Source organism: Phytophthora cinnamomi (genome assembly GCF_018691715.1).
Source record: "Phytophthora cinnamomi strain GKB4 chromosome Unknown Contig5, whole genome shotgun sequence".
NCBI lineage: Eukaryota > Oomycota > Peronosporomycetes > Peronosporales > Peronosporaceae > Phytophthora > Phytophthora cinnamomi.
The window spans coordinates 508579-524027 of record NW_027150938.1 but is presented as its reverse complement, the minus strand read 5'-3'; the positions used below and the strand labels follow the sequence as shown (position 1 = coordinate 524027).

General features: G+C 51.4%; 5 protein-coding genes across 5 annotated transcripts; 4 read left to right on the top strand and 1 right to left on the bottom strand.

Moving 5' to 3' along the window:
* Positions 1 to 59: 59 nt before the first annotated feature.
* On the top strand, positions 60 to 972 carry IUM83_09782 (Lysosomal trafficking regulator; the record flags this gene model as incomplete). The annotated part of the gene is made up of 3 exons (XM_067934247.1): positions 60 to 161; positions 224 to 457; positions 520 to 972. The coding sequence occupies 3 exons, from the start codon at positions 60 to 62 to the stop codon at positions 970 to 972; spliced, it is 789 nt and encodes a 262-aa protein (XP_067799410.1).
* A 1138-nt stretch (positions 973 to 2110) lies between these two features.
* Positions 2111 to 8934, top strand: IUM83_09781 (leishmanolysin-like peptidase; the record flags this gene model as incomplete). The annotated part of the gene is made up of 7 exons (XM_067934246.1): positions 2111 to 2800; positions 7037 to 7422; positions 7494 to 7993; positions 8512 to 8580; positions 8647 to 8693; positions 8768 to 8796; positions 8910 to 8934. The coding sequence occupies 7 exons, from the start codon at positions 2111 to 2113 to the stop codon at positions 8932 to 8934; spliced, it is 1746 nt and encodes a 581-aa protein (XP_067799367.1).
* A 1707-nt stretch (positions 8935 to 10641) lies between these two features.
* IUM83_09780 (Voltage-gated Ion Channel) lies at positions 10642 to 11487 on the top strand (the record flags this gene model as incomplete). The annotated part of the gene is made up of 1 exon (XM_067934245.1): positions 10642 to 11487. One exon carries the CDS (start codon positions 10642 to 10644, stop codon positions 11485 to 11487), a length of 846 nt encoding a protein of 281 aa, XP_067799392.1.
* A 261-nt stretch (positions 11488 to 11748) lies between these two features.
* Positions 11749 to 12370, top strand: IUM83_09779 (Voltage-gated Ion Channel (VIC) Superfamily; the record flags this gene model as incomplete). The annotated part of the gene is made up of 5 exons (XM_067934244.1): positions 11749 to 11752; positions 11840 to 11928; positions 11994 to 12125; positions 12212 to 12259; positions 12365 to 12370. 5 exons carry the CDS (start codon positions 11749 to 11751, stop codon positions 12368 to 12370), a joined length of 279 nt encoding a protein of 92 aa, XP_067799230.1.
* A 685-nt stretch (positions 12371 to 13055) lies between these two features.
* IUM83_09778 (Sodium channel protein type 4 subunit alpha B) lies at positions 13056 to 14936 on the bottom strand (the record flags this gene model as incomplete). The annotated part of the gene is made up of 5 exons (XM_067934243.1): positions 13056 to 13066; positions 13169 to 13201; positions 14524 to 14594; positions 14667 to 14785; positions 14865 to 14936. The coding sequence occupies 5 exons, from the start codon at positions 14934 to 14936 to the stop codon at positions 13056 to 13058; spliced, it is 306 nt and encodes a 101-aa protein (XP_067799231.1).
* Positions 14937 to 15449: the final 513 nt, after the last annotated feature.

Sequence of the window (15449 nt, the reverse complement as noted above, 5' to 3'; positions counted from 1 at the left end):
CCGCCATTTCAGATGACGGTATATTGCTAGTCACGGGAGGTCAAGACGCAGTTGTGAACATGATCGAGTGCTCAAAAGCGTCGGACGGACGGAGAATATTCAAACAAATGGCGAAATTCATCGGCCACACAGACGCTGTAGTGTGTGTTGCCATCAACAAGGTGAGTAGACTTTGCCTGTAAGTTTTAACGCTTGAGCTGAAGCTGACTTTTTGCGATGTTAGGAGTTGAACTTAATTGCGAGTTCATCTGCAGACCGCAGCGTGCTGCTGTGGGATTTACGAACACGTGCTATGTTACAAGAGCTGGCTGGTCATTCGACTGCAGTTGCCCACGTCTCAATCAACGGTGCGAACGGAAATGTGCTAACAGCTACCAGTTCTGAGCTACGACTTTGGAGTATCAACGGCGATCTTCTCGCAGCATCTAGCTCGTCAACATTCGGCCTCCAAGCAATCGTAAGTACCTCATTAATATTGTCAGCGATTACAACTAACCAACCACTTTGTGTCGTGCTTAGACTTGTGCAATCCCAACACGGTGCGAGGCGTGGCAAAATGGAGTGGTAGCCGTAACGGGGCACATGAATGGCGCAATTGCACTGTGGGGGCTTCGATACCCTTCGGACCTCGCTCGCCACAGCAAGGATAACGAAGAGGGTGAATCCCCAGCATCTTCAAAATGCAATAAGGTTCCGGTTACTCCTGGAATGTTCTGCAGCTCCCCAAGCAGCTCGAGACGAAATGAAGGCATTAACATGCCAGTTTCGATCCAAAACCAAGGCACGGCATCGAATGCGCGCAAGCAAGTGGTTCCATCCTGCCAGCTTTTTATTCTGAAGCTGCTTCTGGACCATCGAGTCAAGGTGACCGCTCTGACGCTAGGTCCCGAGCAGCGGCAATTGTTTTCGGGAGATGCCGAAGGCAACTGTATTCGTTGGGTGGACGACAGCATTAGTACGAACATCCACTAGAGAAAACTATCACGTTAAATACCTCAAGAAACCATTATTTTTGCCGACGGTTTTGTCGTCGTTCTGTCGACGAAACCTCCGCGATGCATTGTGCTCTCATCGCTTCTTCGTAGCTGCATAAAGTGATTCTAGTTCTAAAGCGACCTGCATTCGACAGTGCACGACAACACGCATCCAAGTGCACGCTTTGTGAGATGACCCTATACTTTTCACAGCCCGGACGACTGGCACTATGTAGCGCTTTGCTGTTTTGTATTATTGCAACCCACTACATGTCAGTTGAGTTTGTTGGTGTCGCCACAGCTACATCAATTGAATCGCGAAGCCATCATCACCACCATGACTGCATCCACGACAGAAAAGTCGACGAGTTCGAGCGCACGGTGGACCTGGAGTCGCTCGTCAGCCCACAGGAGTTCGTCGTCGACAATGAACCTCCCGCTCAGAGCCCAGCCCGTGAGTACTTCGTTAACACTGTTCTGAATGCGTTCGGGGTCTCTACAGCGTTCACAAAGCGCGATCTTGAAGTCACGATAACCTCAAACGCGTTCCAGCCGCTGCGTATCGCCTTTGACGTATCGAAACTTTACTCGTAGGCTGCACCGGTGTGGGTATTATGTGAACCCTTGTGGATAACACAACTAATTATGCGTGGTGGTGCACTATGGACAGTGATCCGGGCTACATGTGCGAGAAAGTGGGTGATATTGTTCAAGTAGACAACCAGAACTACACGTGCTCACAGGGAGATGTCCTCACCCCAGCCAAAAAGGACTTCATAACTACCGTTTTACTCAAAACCATCGCTGACTACTTTGGCAGCATACTATCTGTTCAACGGGTAGCGGGGAACCTCATTGTATCCGGGATGTCGTGCTCAAACGACACGGATTGGGCTTGCTGCACCAATACAATGCCAGCGTTCTACAGAACCGTAGGCATGGAGAATGCAGACTACTTGCTCCACGTGACAGCACGCCCAACCACAGGTTCAGTTATCGCGTGGGCACTGCCGTGTAACCTCGATCAATTTGGTCGGCCCATCTCCGGTCAAGCCAACTTCAGTCCTTCGCGTCTGAATCCTGCAGGCACCGTTGGTGCTAGTCGCACCGAACAAGTTGGTACGGCATTGCACGAGATGACACACGCGCTGGTATTTTCCCAGCGCCTGTTTGTAAACTTCCGCCAGCCGAGGAACGGCGCGCTATGGAAATACGAAAACGTTGTTGTACAGACTCAAGGCACTGGAGGAATCACTGTCAGCAAGATCGTAACGCCTCAAGTTGTCCAGCAAGTCAAGCAACACTTCAACTGCTTTGACTGGGTGGACGCAGGTCTGGAATTGGAGAACGGAGAAGATGGAAGCTCATCATTCAGTTCGCACTGGGAGAAGCGTGTCGTCATGAACGAGTACATGAGTGCGATTAGTGCGTATGACCCTGTGTACTCCGCGCTAACGCTGGCTTTGTTTGAGGATAGCGGCTGGTACGAGGTGACGGGGTTTGATCGAGCTCAACTGCTTCCGTGGGGATATCATCAAGGTTGTGGTATGGCAAAGGCGCGGTGTTCTGAGTGGAGTGACCAATACATCTGCTCCGATAGTTCTCAACGCGGGTGCACCGCTGATTATAACGTCAAGGGCTATTGCAACGTGGGCAGCTACAGTTCGAGCATTCCGGCAGGCTTTCAGTATTTCAAGGACCCGCATTTCGGAGGCCGCGACTCGTACGCGGACTATTGTCCGTTCTACCGAGGCTACAATAACGGCGACTGTCGTGGCATCGGTCGCACATCAACGCTAATTGACTCGAGCAATTTCATGGAGGAGGTAGGGCCTTCAAGCAAGTGTTTTGAATCAAGTTTAAGTCGGACTTCTAGTGATTCAGCCGACGTACGACCTACCTGCTATAAGGTCTTGGGGTGCTCTTCAACAAGCATGACGCTATCAATTGGTGGGGTGCAAGTGCAATGTCCAATTGAGGGTGGAGATATCAAAGTTAATGGTTATAAGGGCAAGCTTGTGTGTCCTCCTAGTACTCAACTATGTCAGATGCTACAGGACAAGTGTTCTGGCAACGGCGTTCTGCTCTCTAGTGGGGATTGCGAGTGTTTCCCAGGAATTACAGGAGATGATTGTTCTGGCATTGAGTGCCCTAGTACTGGAGATGCTCAGTGCGGGGGTAGTACCCACGGTACATGCGACAGCAGTACGGGGCTGTGCATTTGCGCCGCAGGATACACTGGTTTAAGCTGCTCAGACCTACTTTGCCCTACGGTTGAGGATGGCAAGAACTCTTCTCAGTGTTCTGGTAATGGAGTTTGCGCTGCTGATACTGGCACGTGTTCGTGCCGGAACGGATACTCAGGAGACGCTTGCGAGTGTGTACCAGGGTGTACTAGCTCGTCTTGCGGTGCCAATGGTGAGTGTAGTTGCGAATCTGGAGCCTGTACATGCTTGTCAGGCTATTCAGGTATCGATTGCTCCACTGCTACCGAACCGGTTGTGACAGTGCTGCCTGAAGCTGGTTTGAGTGTGTCAGTCCAGGCCAAGGAGTACCAGTTTTTTAAGATTTCGTTGGACGCAAGTACTTATGATATCACGTTTATCGTAGATTATCCCTCGGGGACTTCCAGTACGCAAGATGTGGATCTGTACGGGTCGTTTGATGAAACGTATCCGACTGCCATGACAGCTAGCACCATTCTCTTCGCGAGCACCAATGAAGCTGGGATTACGGACGAAATTAATCTTTGCGGGACACTCGGTGTATTTCCTCGAGGAATCAATTCTTCGTCTCGCATTTGCAGCAAGCCCACGGAAGCTTATACACAAGGGACCCCAGGATACTTTTACTTGTCGCTGCTTGGTTTCTCAGCTGGATCCACTACTGTCAATTTGCGCATCGAGACGGATAAATGTCGTGGTGTTACGTGCTCTGGTCGCGGTACTTGCGGGAGGAATATCCCTGGTGTCTGCACTTGTGACCGCTATTGGAGTGGTGGCGACTGCAGCATCCCAAGATGCGGACCAGACTGTCAGGACTTCGGAACATGCACAGATGCCACGGCTTGGACAGGATCCACTGACCAAACAATTATATTCTCAGCTAACATGTCCTTTGCTTCCGTGTCGATCGGTGTCAACCCGCTGCAAAGTGTGTCGGAGTGCTATGGAAATGGCGTGTGCAAAGTTACAAGCAATTCCCAGCCTACCTGTGTCTGCGACGAAGCATTTGCATATGATCCCCCTACGACTGAAGCCCAAGCGCTTTGCCAGGTGCTTCGACCAGAAGTGGCGTACGTCCAACATTTTACTGGGCCATTTCGAATGGAAGTCGGGCTGCTTGACCTCCAGATAAGGCGTGGTGAGTGGGCGTTGTACACACTAACTGTCAAGGAAAACTGGGAGGTCCTGGTAGTGAACTTGGATCAATTGACTCCCGATGGAGATGCTATGCTCTTTGTGCGTCGTGAGACCCTTCCGAAGATTTTCACTAGCGGTTCGAGCGCGTCAAGTTCGGTGCAATTTGCCGACGTAAGCGGGTGGGCCGCAGCCGCCTCCACCCGTAAGATGGTACTATCGCGCTCGACGTCGACACTCAGCTCGGGCATTTACTACATTGGCATTTATAATAGTGAATACGCTCGTGGATCGCTAGGGTACCGGCTTACGGTGAACGCAGCGAAGGACTGTAAAACGTCAACGCTCGTGTCAGCTTTTAATACTATCATCGAGGCGACCAATGTATCTGAATCTGATAGTGCTAGCGCTAGTGCCGCTGTCGGGGATAACAACGAAAGTTTGGGAGTGTGCTTAAATGAGGGTGTTTGCAGTACGGAGTCAAGTCAACTTTGTACCTGTACGACAAAATACGCCGGCCAGTTTTGTTCTTTGGAACCCACACGGATAGTGCTATCGCGAGCTTCAAGCAGTTCATCTTCGCATTCAGCTTACGAATCTCCAGTAAATTTGACGCTACCAGTGGGTGAGTGGGTTTATTACTCTTTTGACGTCGCTGACACAACAGCAAAAGCTGTCGAATTCACGCTGGAAATTCAGAATGACATCGCTAAAGCCGATACGCCCGTGAGGCCGGTACTTCTTGTGCGAGGTCCTAACGATGCTGGGTTTCCTTCATTGGCGGTGGCTTCAGAACAAGATTTTCAGGCTGTAGCGTCACGATCCGAGACTCAGCGTGTTGCGGTGGCTGTAGGTTCGGCCTGCTCATTCGCATCTACCGGTAGTGAATGTTATAAAGTGGCAGTGCACAATCGTGCTGCGTCTGGAACTTCACTTGTCTTTCAGTTGAAAGGTATTCTTCACACCAGCACATCGAGCGCTCTAACATTGCCAGGGGCATGTGGATCAGACGGAGATTCAATCAATTGTCATGGGCACGGCCAGTGTGTCATGCAGAACGCGTCCCCGATGTGCCAGTGCTTGACTGGCTGGACCGGATTGTCGTGTAACTCGCCGACTGGATTCGAATTGGTGCAGCTATGGAGCGCTATGGAAAACGTATCCTTGCTCTGTTCGACCTGCGTCACAAATTTTACGTTAACCCGTGGCCAGGTAATGATGTTTCGGGTCCCTGAGCCCCTTCGAGCCGGAATTGGTCTCAGGCTTAGTCTCCAATCCACTGACCAAGCAAGCGGTGGTGTTGCGCCTAACGTGTATGTTAGCGAGATGCTACCACGATCACTCTACGACTTCACATATATATCGCTGGCAAGTGGGAACAGCACCGAGTCGATAGCTCAAACAGTGGAAGTATCCAATACGTCTTTCTCGGGAGATTTTTGGGTAGTTGTTCACACAGACTACCCATCCACTGAATCTTCGCCCCAACTTACCGTAGCAGCTTCTACATCTGCACGACGACGACGACTAACCGATAGCACCAGCGATACATCGACTTTTCAACTTACTGCCGATCAATTTGAGCTCTTTGATTCAGACTCGGACAGCACTTTCCTCACTGATCAAACCTTTGCCCATGCAATATTCAACTGGGTATTCGCAAGCTCCGCTGGGATTGCTGTATTCGCTTTCGCAGTGGTTTTGCTAGTCATAGCGATGTGCTTCTGTGTATTTCGGGTGGCTCGTGCTCCAGAGAACCAAGATAAAGTGCTTGCGCGACTCCAACCGCCCCAAAGTGGTAGCAGAGGAGACCCAAACGATCGTGGATCCTTATCCAGACTAGCTAACGGTGCTTTAGTCATGGACATTCATGATCCGAGCCCTGGGCATGACGCCGACCACGATAAGTAGTCTCGTACTTGTCAGCGTCCAAGTAGGTACCGCAGCAATGCTCAATAGCATGGTACAAAACTGTGTGAACAGCGCCTTAACTTTTAAGTTTTAATAAAAACTGGCTTAATGTTGGCGTGAGATGGGCGCATGGGCTAAAAATTAGTTCGTCAACAAGAAAAAGCTCGGTCAAAAAATGCGGTGATAGTGTTCGTCAGTTTCGTCATGGGGGCTCCTATCTGTCAACTATTTTTGCGGCGAAACGTCTAGCCGCCATGTCTCGACCAGAAAACTAGAGCAGTAAAGGCTGAAGTTGTTCGTTTTGTTCCGACCTCAGAAGTCTAGGACTCAACACCTGCAAGCGATTGGCACTACTCTCACTGGTCTTGTTCAGTAGCGGAAGAGTAAATAACAGACACAAGTTATATGAGTTGACAACATGTAGCTGTTGTTATATGTTGTCGCTGATTCTAGCTGGTTCGTCAGAACGATAACAGTGGTTTCACAACTAAAATTTAATTTTAAAAAAACTAGAGCGGCTATTCCGAAACTGTTCAAGACAGCACATAGTCTCCTCATTTTAGACGAAGCGGCTGATGCATATCTCAATAGCAGCCTCGAGGGAGATATGGGAGGCCCACATGCTGTGACTATCGTGGCGACGAATGGCCCCGAGGAGAACCAAGTACAGCTACGCCGCAGCCACCCTCAGCCCAGTCGTGACCAAACAAAAAAAGCATAGAGGTGCGTGATAAGTCTCCGAGTATATCAAAACCATAGAACTCTAATACTTCTGCACATACCTGTGCTTAGCTTTGCGGTGCGGAGTATGCCTTCATTTGGTTCGTGACGAGAGAAAATGTGGTGCGCCGGTGGTGCATCCGACTGGTTTCGCATAGGCGCTTTGACGACTTCATCATATCCTGCATCGTGCTCAACTCCATCGTACTAGCGGTCGTGGACTTTTCCGTCGTCGACGAAGGCCTCAATCCGACAAGCCACGGTAAGAAGTTCGAGAACGGCACGCTTGTCGACGCGTACTCGATGGCGAACCACGTCGTGGAGATATTCGAGTTCGTGCTCACGGGGGTTTTCACGACCGAGTGCGTTTTGAAGATCGTCGCACTGGGCGTCGCAGGTCAGGGCTCGTACTGGAAGGACTCGTGGAACGTCATCGACTTCTTCATGCTCTTCGCAAGGTACCGTGCTCGCATTCGTAGAATATCGAGTTGTTGATCGTCATCGTGCGTGCTGACCTCACTATTAGCAGTTTTGTCGCGGAGATTTCAGGCATGTCCAATATCTCCGAGTTCCGAGCGGTGCACGTCCTGCGACTACTGCGGTCCCTGTCCGCCTTCCCAGGGATGCGGCGCCTCACCACCGCGCTGTTTAACGCAATACCGGCGCTTCAGAGTGTCGTGGCGCTGCAGATGTTCGCGTTCCTCATCTTCGGCATACTCGGCATCCAGCTATTCGGAGGTCAAATGGGCCACGTCTGTCGTTTGACCGAGTTCCCGGTGCGCATGCCAGCTGATTCGGCAACGTCGTGGCCAGTCTCGAACGAGTATCTGGAGCAAGTGACCGCAAACGCATCCGCCTTCCGGTGTCTGGACGCCCCGCTGCTAGACTTCAGAGATGACAACCTCGGGTACACAAAAGACACATCGCCGTGGCGTGCGCCGCAAGACTGCTTCTGGCCGCTCAACTTCGACGTACGACAGCTTTGTGCCGAGCCATTTCACCCGGGGGGATACCGATGCCCAACTGGCAGTACGTGTGGGTCCAATTATGACGTGTTCGGCAACCCTCGCTTCAAAAACACCAAGGTCATGCAAGAGGCCTTGCATACGGCCAAACTCAACTGGGGTTTACCACGTATGACCACATCGGCCGGGCGCTGCTCACAATTTTCCAATCCGTCACGGAAGAAGGCTGGACGCTCATCATGTACATGACAATGGATGCGTCGCACCCGGTGGTTGGTGCATGCTTTGCCATCGCGCTGATTATTTTCGCATCCTATTTTGTGATGAACTTGACAATCGCTGTCATCAGCGAAGAATTTAAAGCGGACAAAGCAGGAAAATTGACAGTCAGGAGGAAATCGTCTTCGATAACATTGGGCGCACGTATGAGACGCCTACCGATTAGTTGTGATGCCCAGTCGTCTTCGTTTCTGTGCAGCGTCGTGACACACAGATATTTTTCCGACATCACCCTGGCTTTCGTGTTCGTAAGTACAGTGATGCTGTCATTCGACCACTACCCAATGTCGCGATCGATGGAAGTGGATCTCGAGTTGGCACACTTTGTGTTTGTGTGCGCGTTCGTGGATGAACTGCTGTTGAAGCTCGCAGGTCTGGGCTGGCGACAGTACTTCTACGATAGATTGAATATTTTTGACGCCGTAATTGTCGTATCAGACTTGCTCGAGGTGGCAGTGTCGCGGCCATCGCTCTTGTCGTCCGAGGTCAACTCGTCCGGGGCAAGATCAGTATCATTACTGCGAGCGTTCCGCCTCTTCCGAGTGTTTCGACTTGCCAGGCGCTGGAATTCGCTTCGGGATTTACTGAGTATGATAGCTGAAGCTGTAGCAAGTATTGGGAACTTCGGGGTTCTTCTTGTTCTATTTCTCTACATATTCGCGCTGATGTAGGTCTTCGTTTCCCACTCTTTACAACTACAGGCCAGACGATCTTATCGTGGGATGAAGTTGTTTGCCAACACGATGAGATTCGATCACCAAGAGTACCCAACGCCGCAGAACCTGAATGATTTCTGGAGCGGAACTGTAAGTACGGTAAAAGCAAAAATATGTTTTTATACTGACGAACATTGATTCTGTCGGCGGCCCAGGTTCCTCGCAGCAACTTCGATACGCTACCATGGGCAATCGCAACGGTGTTTCAAGTCGCGACAGGGGATAACTGGAGCGCTGTTCTGTATGATGCCATACGCGGCAATGGGATGTTTGCATCTGTCTACTTCATCGTATTGGTGAGGAATCCTATTGTTGAAGCTAACTTCTAGTGACAGTTCACTAATGCACCTACAGCAGGTAGTTCTTGGTGACTTCGTTTTGATGAATTTGTTCTTAGCGCTGCTATTAGATAATTTTGCGGCTAGAAGTGAAAGCAGCGCTTCAGAAGGGCAAAACAAGAAACCGGTCATGCTCACTCGGCCACGCTCCAAAATCTCTCCAATCGAGGCGAACAAGCAGAGAATAATTCGTCGAATGGCAGTAGCTCACACAGGCTCATTAGATGTCCAGTGGCAAACTCCACAAGACGGCAGGCGCAATACTCCGCACACCCAGTCATCATCCCTATCGTCCCAACGCCAGACGTCAAAAGCGCAGTTGCAACGCTTTGCGCCAAACAGAGTTTCTACTGCGCCACTGTGTCACCAGGAAGGTGTTGCCAAGAACTCATGATGGTCTCGATTCTCACAATAAAACAGGCCCACCAAGCCTACCCCAAGAGGAATCATATCGTTTAAAGTGACAGGAAAGTGGCCATATTAACGTTAATACCCTGCCGAAAGTGGGTACACTTCGAGGGAATTCACTCTTCCTCTTTGGACCGAAGAACGAGATTCACCAGTGGGTCACTCTACTTGCTACCCACCCGAAGTTCGACTCCGTAATGTTTGGATTGATTGTCCTCTCTTCCATCGCACTAGCTCTGGAGAACCCTCTGCATGATCCTGAATCGCCGTTGGCGAAAGTCCTATTGACGCTGAACAAAGTGTTTGCGATGGTATTCGTCATCGAGATGGCTGTAAAAATCGTGTCACTCGGCTTCATCATGAACGAAGGCGCCTACCTGAGAAGTCCGTGGAACGTGATCGATGCCTTCGTTGCGATCTCGTCCACAGTGGCGTTTTTCACACATGTGTCAACAGCGAGCAGCAGTATCAAGCCTCTCTTGTCACTGAGAGATTTGCGATCGCTTCGTCCACTACGAATGATTAATCGGCGACCGGGTCTGAAGTTGGTAGTGAGTGCGCTGGTCGAATCCATCCCTGCGGTGATAAACGTGGTCTTCCTGTCTATGATTCTCTTGATGCTCTTCAGTATTACCGCGGTCAACTTTTTGAAAGGCACCTTTCGAACGTGCAGTGGAGACGTCTTTGACTCGCTTTCGCCAGAGCAGAAGGCATTTCTTGTATCACCCACGCCTTGGGATGTTCTGTCCGATATGCAACGCGGCTGATTCAGTAGCTCCGTTTGCGAAGGTTTTCCGACCGAAGAGCTCACGTCGCAGTACGTATGCGAGTGTTGGGGAGCCTCGTGGGAACCTGTGCTGTTGAAGAACTTCGACAACGTGGGGTCCGCCATGCTGACGTTTTTCGTCGTGTCGACATCGGAGAACTGGTCGGAGTTCATGAAGGCAGCGTGCGATGCAACTGGCCCCGGGATGCAGCCCATCGTGAACCACAACGAGTTTTGGATCGTGTTCTTCATCGCGTTCATGGTCGTTGGCAGCTTCTTCGTGATGAACGTGTTTGTGGGCGTGGTCATCGACAACTTCAACACGATAAAGGCGAAACTCGGCGGCGATTTCTTACTGACGCCGGAGCAGAAGAAATGGATGGAGACGCAGCAGTCGGCGAAGCGAATCGGCCCCATTCGCATTCTCAAACCCCCGCCGCAGCGAGTACGGCGTCTCTGTTTCACTATCGTGCAGACGCACTACTTCGAGAGGTTCATCATGAGCTGCATTCTGGTGAACACGCTGCTGATGGGGGCCCACCACTTCGGCGCGTCGACGCAGCAACTGCATGCCACGACCCTCGTGAGCGACTTGAACACTTGCGTGTTCGCGGTTGAGGCGGCGATGAAGCTTATGGCATACGGCCGCGCGTACTTCGAGGACCGGTGGAATCAGTTTGACTTGTTCGTGGTGGTCGGGACGCTGGTCGGGACCGTCGTACAAGCGTTCGCGTCGAGTTCGGTGTGGACACTCACAATGGTGGTTCGGCTCACCCGTGTCGCTCGCATTTTCCGCCTTGTGGAGTCGTCGAGCAGCATCCGAGCGATTCTATCGACACTGTACATCTCGTTACCCGGGCTCGGCAACATCACATCCATCTTGTTCTTGATTCTGTTCGTGTACTCGACCATGGGGGTGCAATTGTTCGCCAAGGTGGCGCTGTCGAGCGACATCGACACGCACGCCAACTTCCAGAGCTTGGCAGGGGCTTCCTCTTCCTGTTGCGTGCTGCAACGGGCGAGTCGTGGAACCATTGCATGTACGATTTAGTGTCGAGCACTCCAGGGTGCGTGAATGATCCTCCGTATGATCCGCGCATGTGTGGATTTAGTGATGCCGAGGATTGCGTTCCGCTGAATGGCTGCGGGAACCCGGTCCCGCACATTTTCTTCTGCTCCTTCACGCTGATCGTGGCGTACGTGATGCTGAATCTGACGGTGGCTGTGGTTCTGGAGAGCTTTTCGACGTCGCAGGAGGAGGAGGAGGAGTCTTTTCGGCATTCCGTTGACGATGCCTCGCTTTTTCCGATACATGCGTACGTTCGTTCATCTACGTCGATGTATCATAGCTTTGACTGTTGTAGTAGCGTACTGACATCGCTGTGTGTTGATTGCTCTGGTAGGTGCACTTCAGTTGCCGTTGTATGAAGGCGAGGTGGTGTATTTCCGAGACGTGATATTGGCGATGTCGAGAGAAATGATAATCACTGTGGTGCGTTGAATAACAGGTTTTGAGATTTGGGTAATTCGGTTGCTAATCACTCATGGTTGCGATAGCTGAACAACTGGGCTCTAGGTGAGGAACTGAGGAACAACATCTACGAGAAAAGTGCTGGAGGATCATCAAGGCGAAGGTTAACAGGATTTTATGGTCACGAGTACTTTGCCGCCATCTATCTTCAGCGTCGAGTATCAGACTGGCTAGTGGAACAGCGGCAGCTTGAGCAAAAGACAGCGAAAGGGTCATTCCGTAAAATTAAGAAATCGCCTAAAAGGACAAGAAGCTCAAGAAGAAACACAGCGGGAGCCTAGTGCTCGCAGTGGTGAGAGAAGGCCCGAATACGGCCTTTGAAGCGATTCGTCCGCCATATCAGCAAGTTGACTGCGTTGAGCAGTTCATTCATCACGGTGGTGTTGGTGTTCTCCAGAGCTAATGCGATTGAAGAGAGGACGATCCATCCTAACATGAAGGAGTCGAAGGTTGGATGGGTAGCGAGCTGAGTGGCCCATCGGCGGATGTTGCTTCTTGGTCCAAATGGGTAGGGTGATCTTCCACAAAATGTTCGCCTCTTTGGTGTCTCGATGTGATGGCTATCTGGGCCATGTATTGGTTGCTGTGGGATATTCAGCAACTTATTTGGGTTATGTTTGTTGCGGTTGATTGGGTCTTGATCGCAGGCTACTGCGACGTCGTGCTCAGTTGGTAAATCGCACAGAACAGCATTGGCTCTGTTTTCAACTGGCGCGTATTTGACTTAAGCGATCGAGTCAAAACGTCTTGAGTTACGGACAATCGTCTTTGTGATGCTGTGGGCGACACTTCACCATTTTTGTCGATAGCTGATTGGGTACTTTGCGTCGGCCATAGTCGGATAAGATGCAGTCTGCTGTTGTCTAAAAGCAGAGCTAGAAACAAATCCAGCGAGATGAATTCACCCAGGATCACCTGTTTTAGGTCAGTCCCCGTCGGAGGAAACTTAACTCAATTGTTAGAAGCGCTACCAATATAATAACATAGAGACTTGTTTCCCCGCATTGCGTCGTACAGGACGGTGCTCCAACTATCTCCTGTGATGATTTGAAAAACCGTTGCAATCGCCCACAGTAGTGTGTCAGTTGCTACGAGGAACCTGCATAGCGCAAAGAAAATGACAGCATAAGTATTCGTTTGGTTCCTCAGTGCATGTATACCAAAACGGTTTACTGTTCCATCCCAGAAATTGTCAACGTACCAAAGTTAAAAGTGTTTTCTACGGCGTCCGTACCTGCATTCCCATCAACGCAAAACGTAGACGGACAGAAAGAGAAGCGCGCCAAAGTTCCCGATACTCGCCACAGTTTGAGCGATCATTTGTAGAAGATCCCGAAGCGAGTTCCAATTGCGCGCAAGTTCAAACACCTGAAAGAGGCGGAAAGCTCTGAGGTGTGATATCGATTCAGCCTTAGAAGCTTGGTGTGTAGACCTCAGAACCGAAGGAGGTACGATCACAGCCTCAATCAGGTCTGCCAACACAATGACGGCATCGAACACGTTGAACCTGTCACGGAAGTACTGCCGAAGTCCAAGCCCCGAGACCTTAATAGCAACTCCACCACGAATATGCATAGGAAAACAAAGTGTGCCAGCTCGAGGTTGGCGTCCATCGATTGTGACATTGGATAGTGATCCAGCGACAACACCACAGTGTTTGCAAAGATGAGAACCATGATAGATTCCGAGAAATATTTGTGCGTCACAATATGGCGCAGCGTCGAATCGAACTGAAACCCAGAGTCGACGGTCAGCCTCCTCGTACTCGGTGATAGACTTGCCTGCCCCTGGACGGCCGCCTGTCTGGTTTGATATTTTTGAACTCGTCGCTGATGACAGCGATTGTCAGGTTCATCACGAAGTAAGACGCGAAAATGATAAATGATAAGAGAGACGGCAAAGCACGTCCCAACGATTGGGTGCGACGCATCCATCGTCATGTACATAACCAACGTCCATCCCTCTTCCGTGACGGACTGGAAAATAGTCAGCAATGCTCGTCCGATGTTGTCGTACGTCGTGTATCCCCAATTTAACCTCTCCGTGTGCAAGGCATCTTGCATCGCTCTTGTGTTTACGAAGCGAGGATTTCCAAACGCGTCGTAATTAGAGCCGCAGGTAAATCCTGCGGGACAGTGATGTCCCCCGGCATGATAGGGGTTCGCGCAATAGTAAACCATCCGAGTAGTGAACCAACCAGAAGCAATCTTGGGGTATTCGCCATGGTGACGTCTCTTTGCTGTAGCCAGGTGTGCTGTCAGCGTAGTCCAACAGTGGGGCATCTAGGCATCGAAAAGCGGGTGCGTTCGCAACAACTTGCTCGAGGTAATTATCCGATACTGGCCACGTAAATGTACCACCGGCCGGGAGTTTTACAGGAAACTCGGTTAACCAGCACACGCGACTCATTCGGCCACCAAATAGCTAGCTGGATCCCGAGTATGCCGAACACGAGGAAAACAAATATCTGCAGGCCCAGCACGCTGCGAAGAGCTGGGAGAGAATTGACAAGAGCTGACACCAAGCGCCGCATCCCCGGGAAAGCCGACAACGAACGCAATGGACGCAGCACACGAATCGTTCGGAGCTCCGAGATATTCGGCATATCTGGGATCTCCGCGACAAAGCTGCAAAAGTTATGAAGTGAATACCCTTGCAACTGTAGATATCCGGAGTGAAAGCACTTCAGTAGATATTACCTGGAGAAGAGTATGATGAAGTCGATGACATTCCAGGGGTCTCGTGAGTACGCGGTAAAGCCCGAGGCGACGACTTTGAGAGAGCACTCCGTGGTGAAAGACGACTGTGAGCACGTGCTCTACTACGTCCACAATGTGGTTGGCCACGGAGTACGCGTCCACGACCTGGACACCCTCGAACTTCTTGCCGTGACTCACCGGTTTGAGCTTGTCGTCCACGACCGAGAAGTCCACGATCGCCAGCACGACGGAGTTGAGCCCGATGCACAAGAGGATGAACCGCTCGAAGTAGCTGTGGGAGGTGACTCGGACGCACCATCAGCGGACGCGGTTATCTCTCGTCAGCCAAAACAAGGCCCGGTCAGCGCCGACCCCGACCGCCTTCGGGGGCGACTGGGGCGACGAGTTCTGTCCGTTGGCTGGCAGAACCACCCCGACCCGAGGAGTGCTCGCCATCGATATCTCTGATAGCCATTCCAGCGTCGGAGTGGCGTTACTAAGTGCCGTTCCGGGTGCTTCACTCGTCGTTTCATGAGACTTGTCGCTCGAAACTCCTGCACTCTGCCAGCTTGCCACGACAGCTCCTCGGTGACGTCGGGCCCAGCTCGGCAGCCAGTGTGGAAATGCCCACCGCATAGGGTTGCAGTGCACGGACTTAACTGCCCCCTTCGAGTCGTGCGTCGGCCCCCGCCCGCGTTAACTAACGTGGCCGATGCGAGCGACTGGCTGCGGGCACGTTCGCCCGTGCTCCGAGGCCCGAGCGGATCCCATTCTGGCCCGACG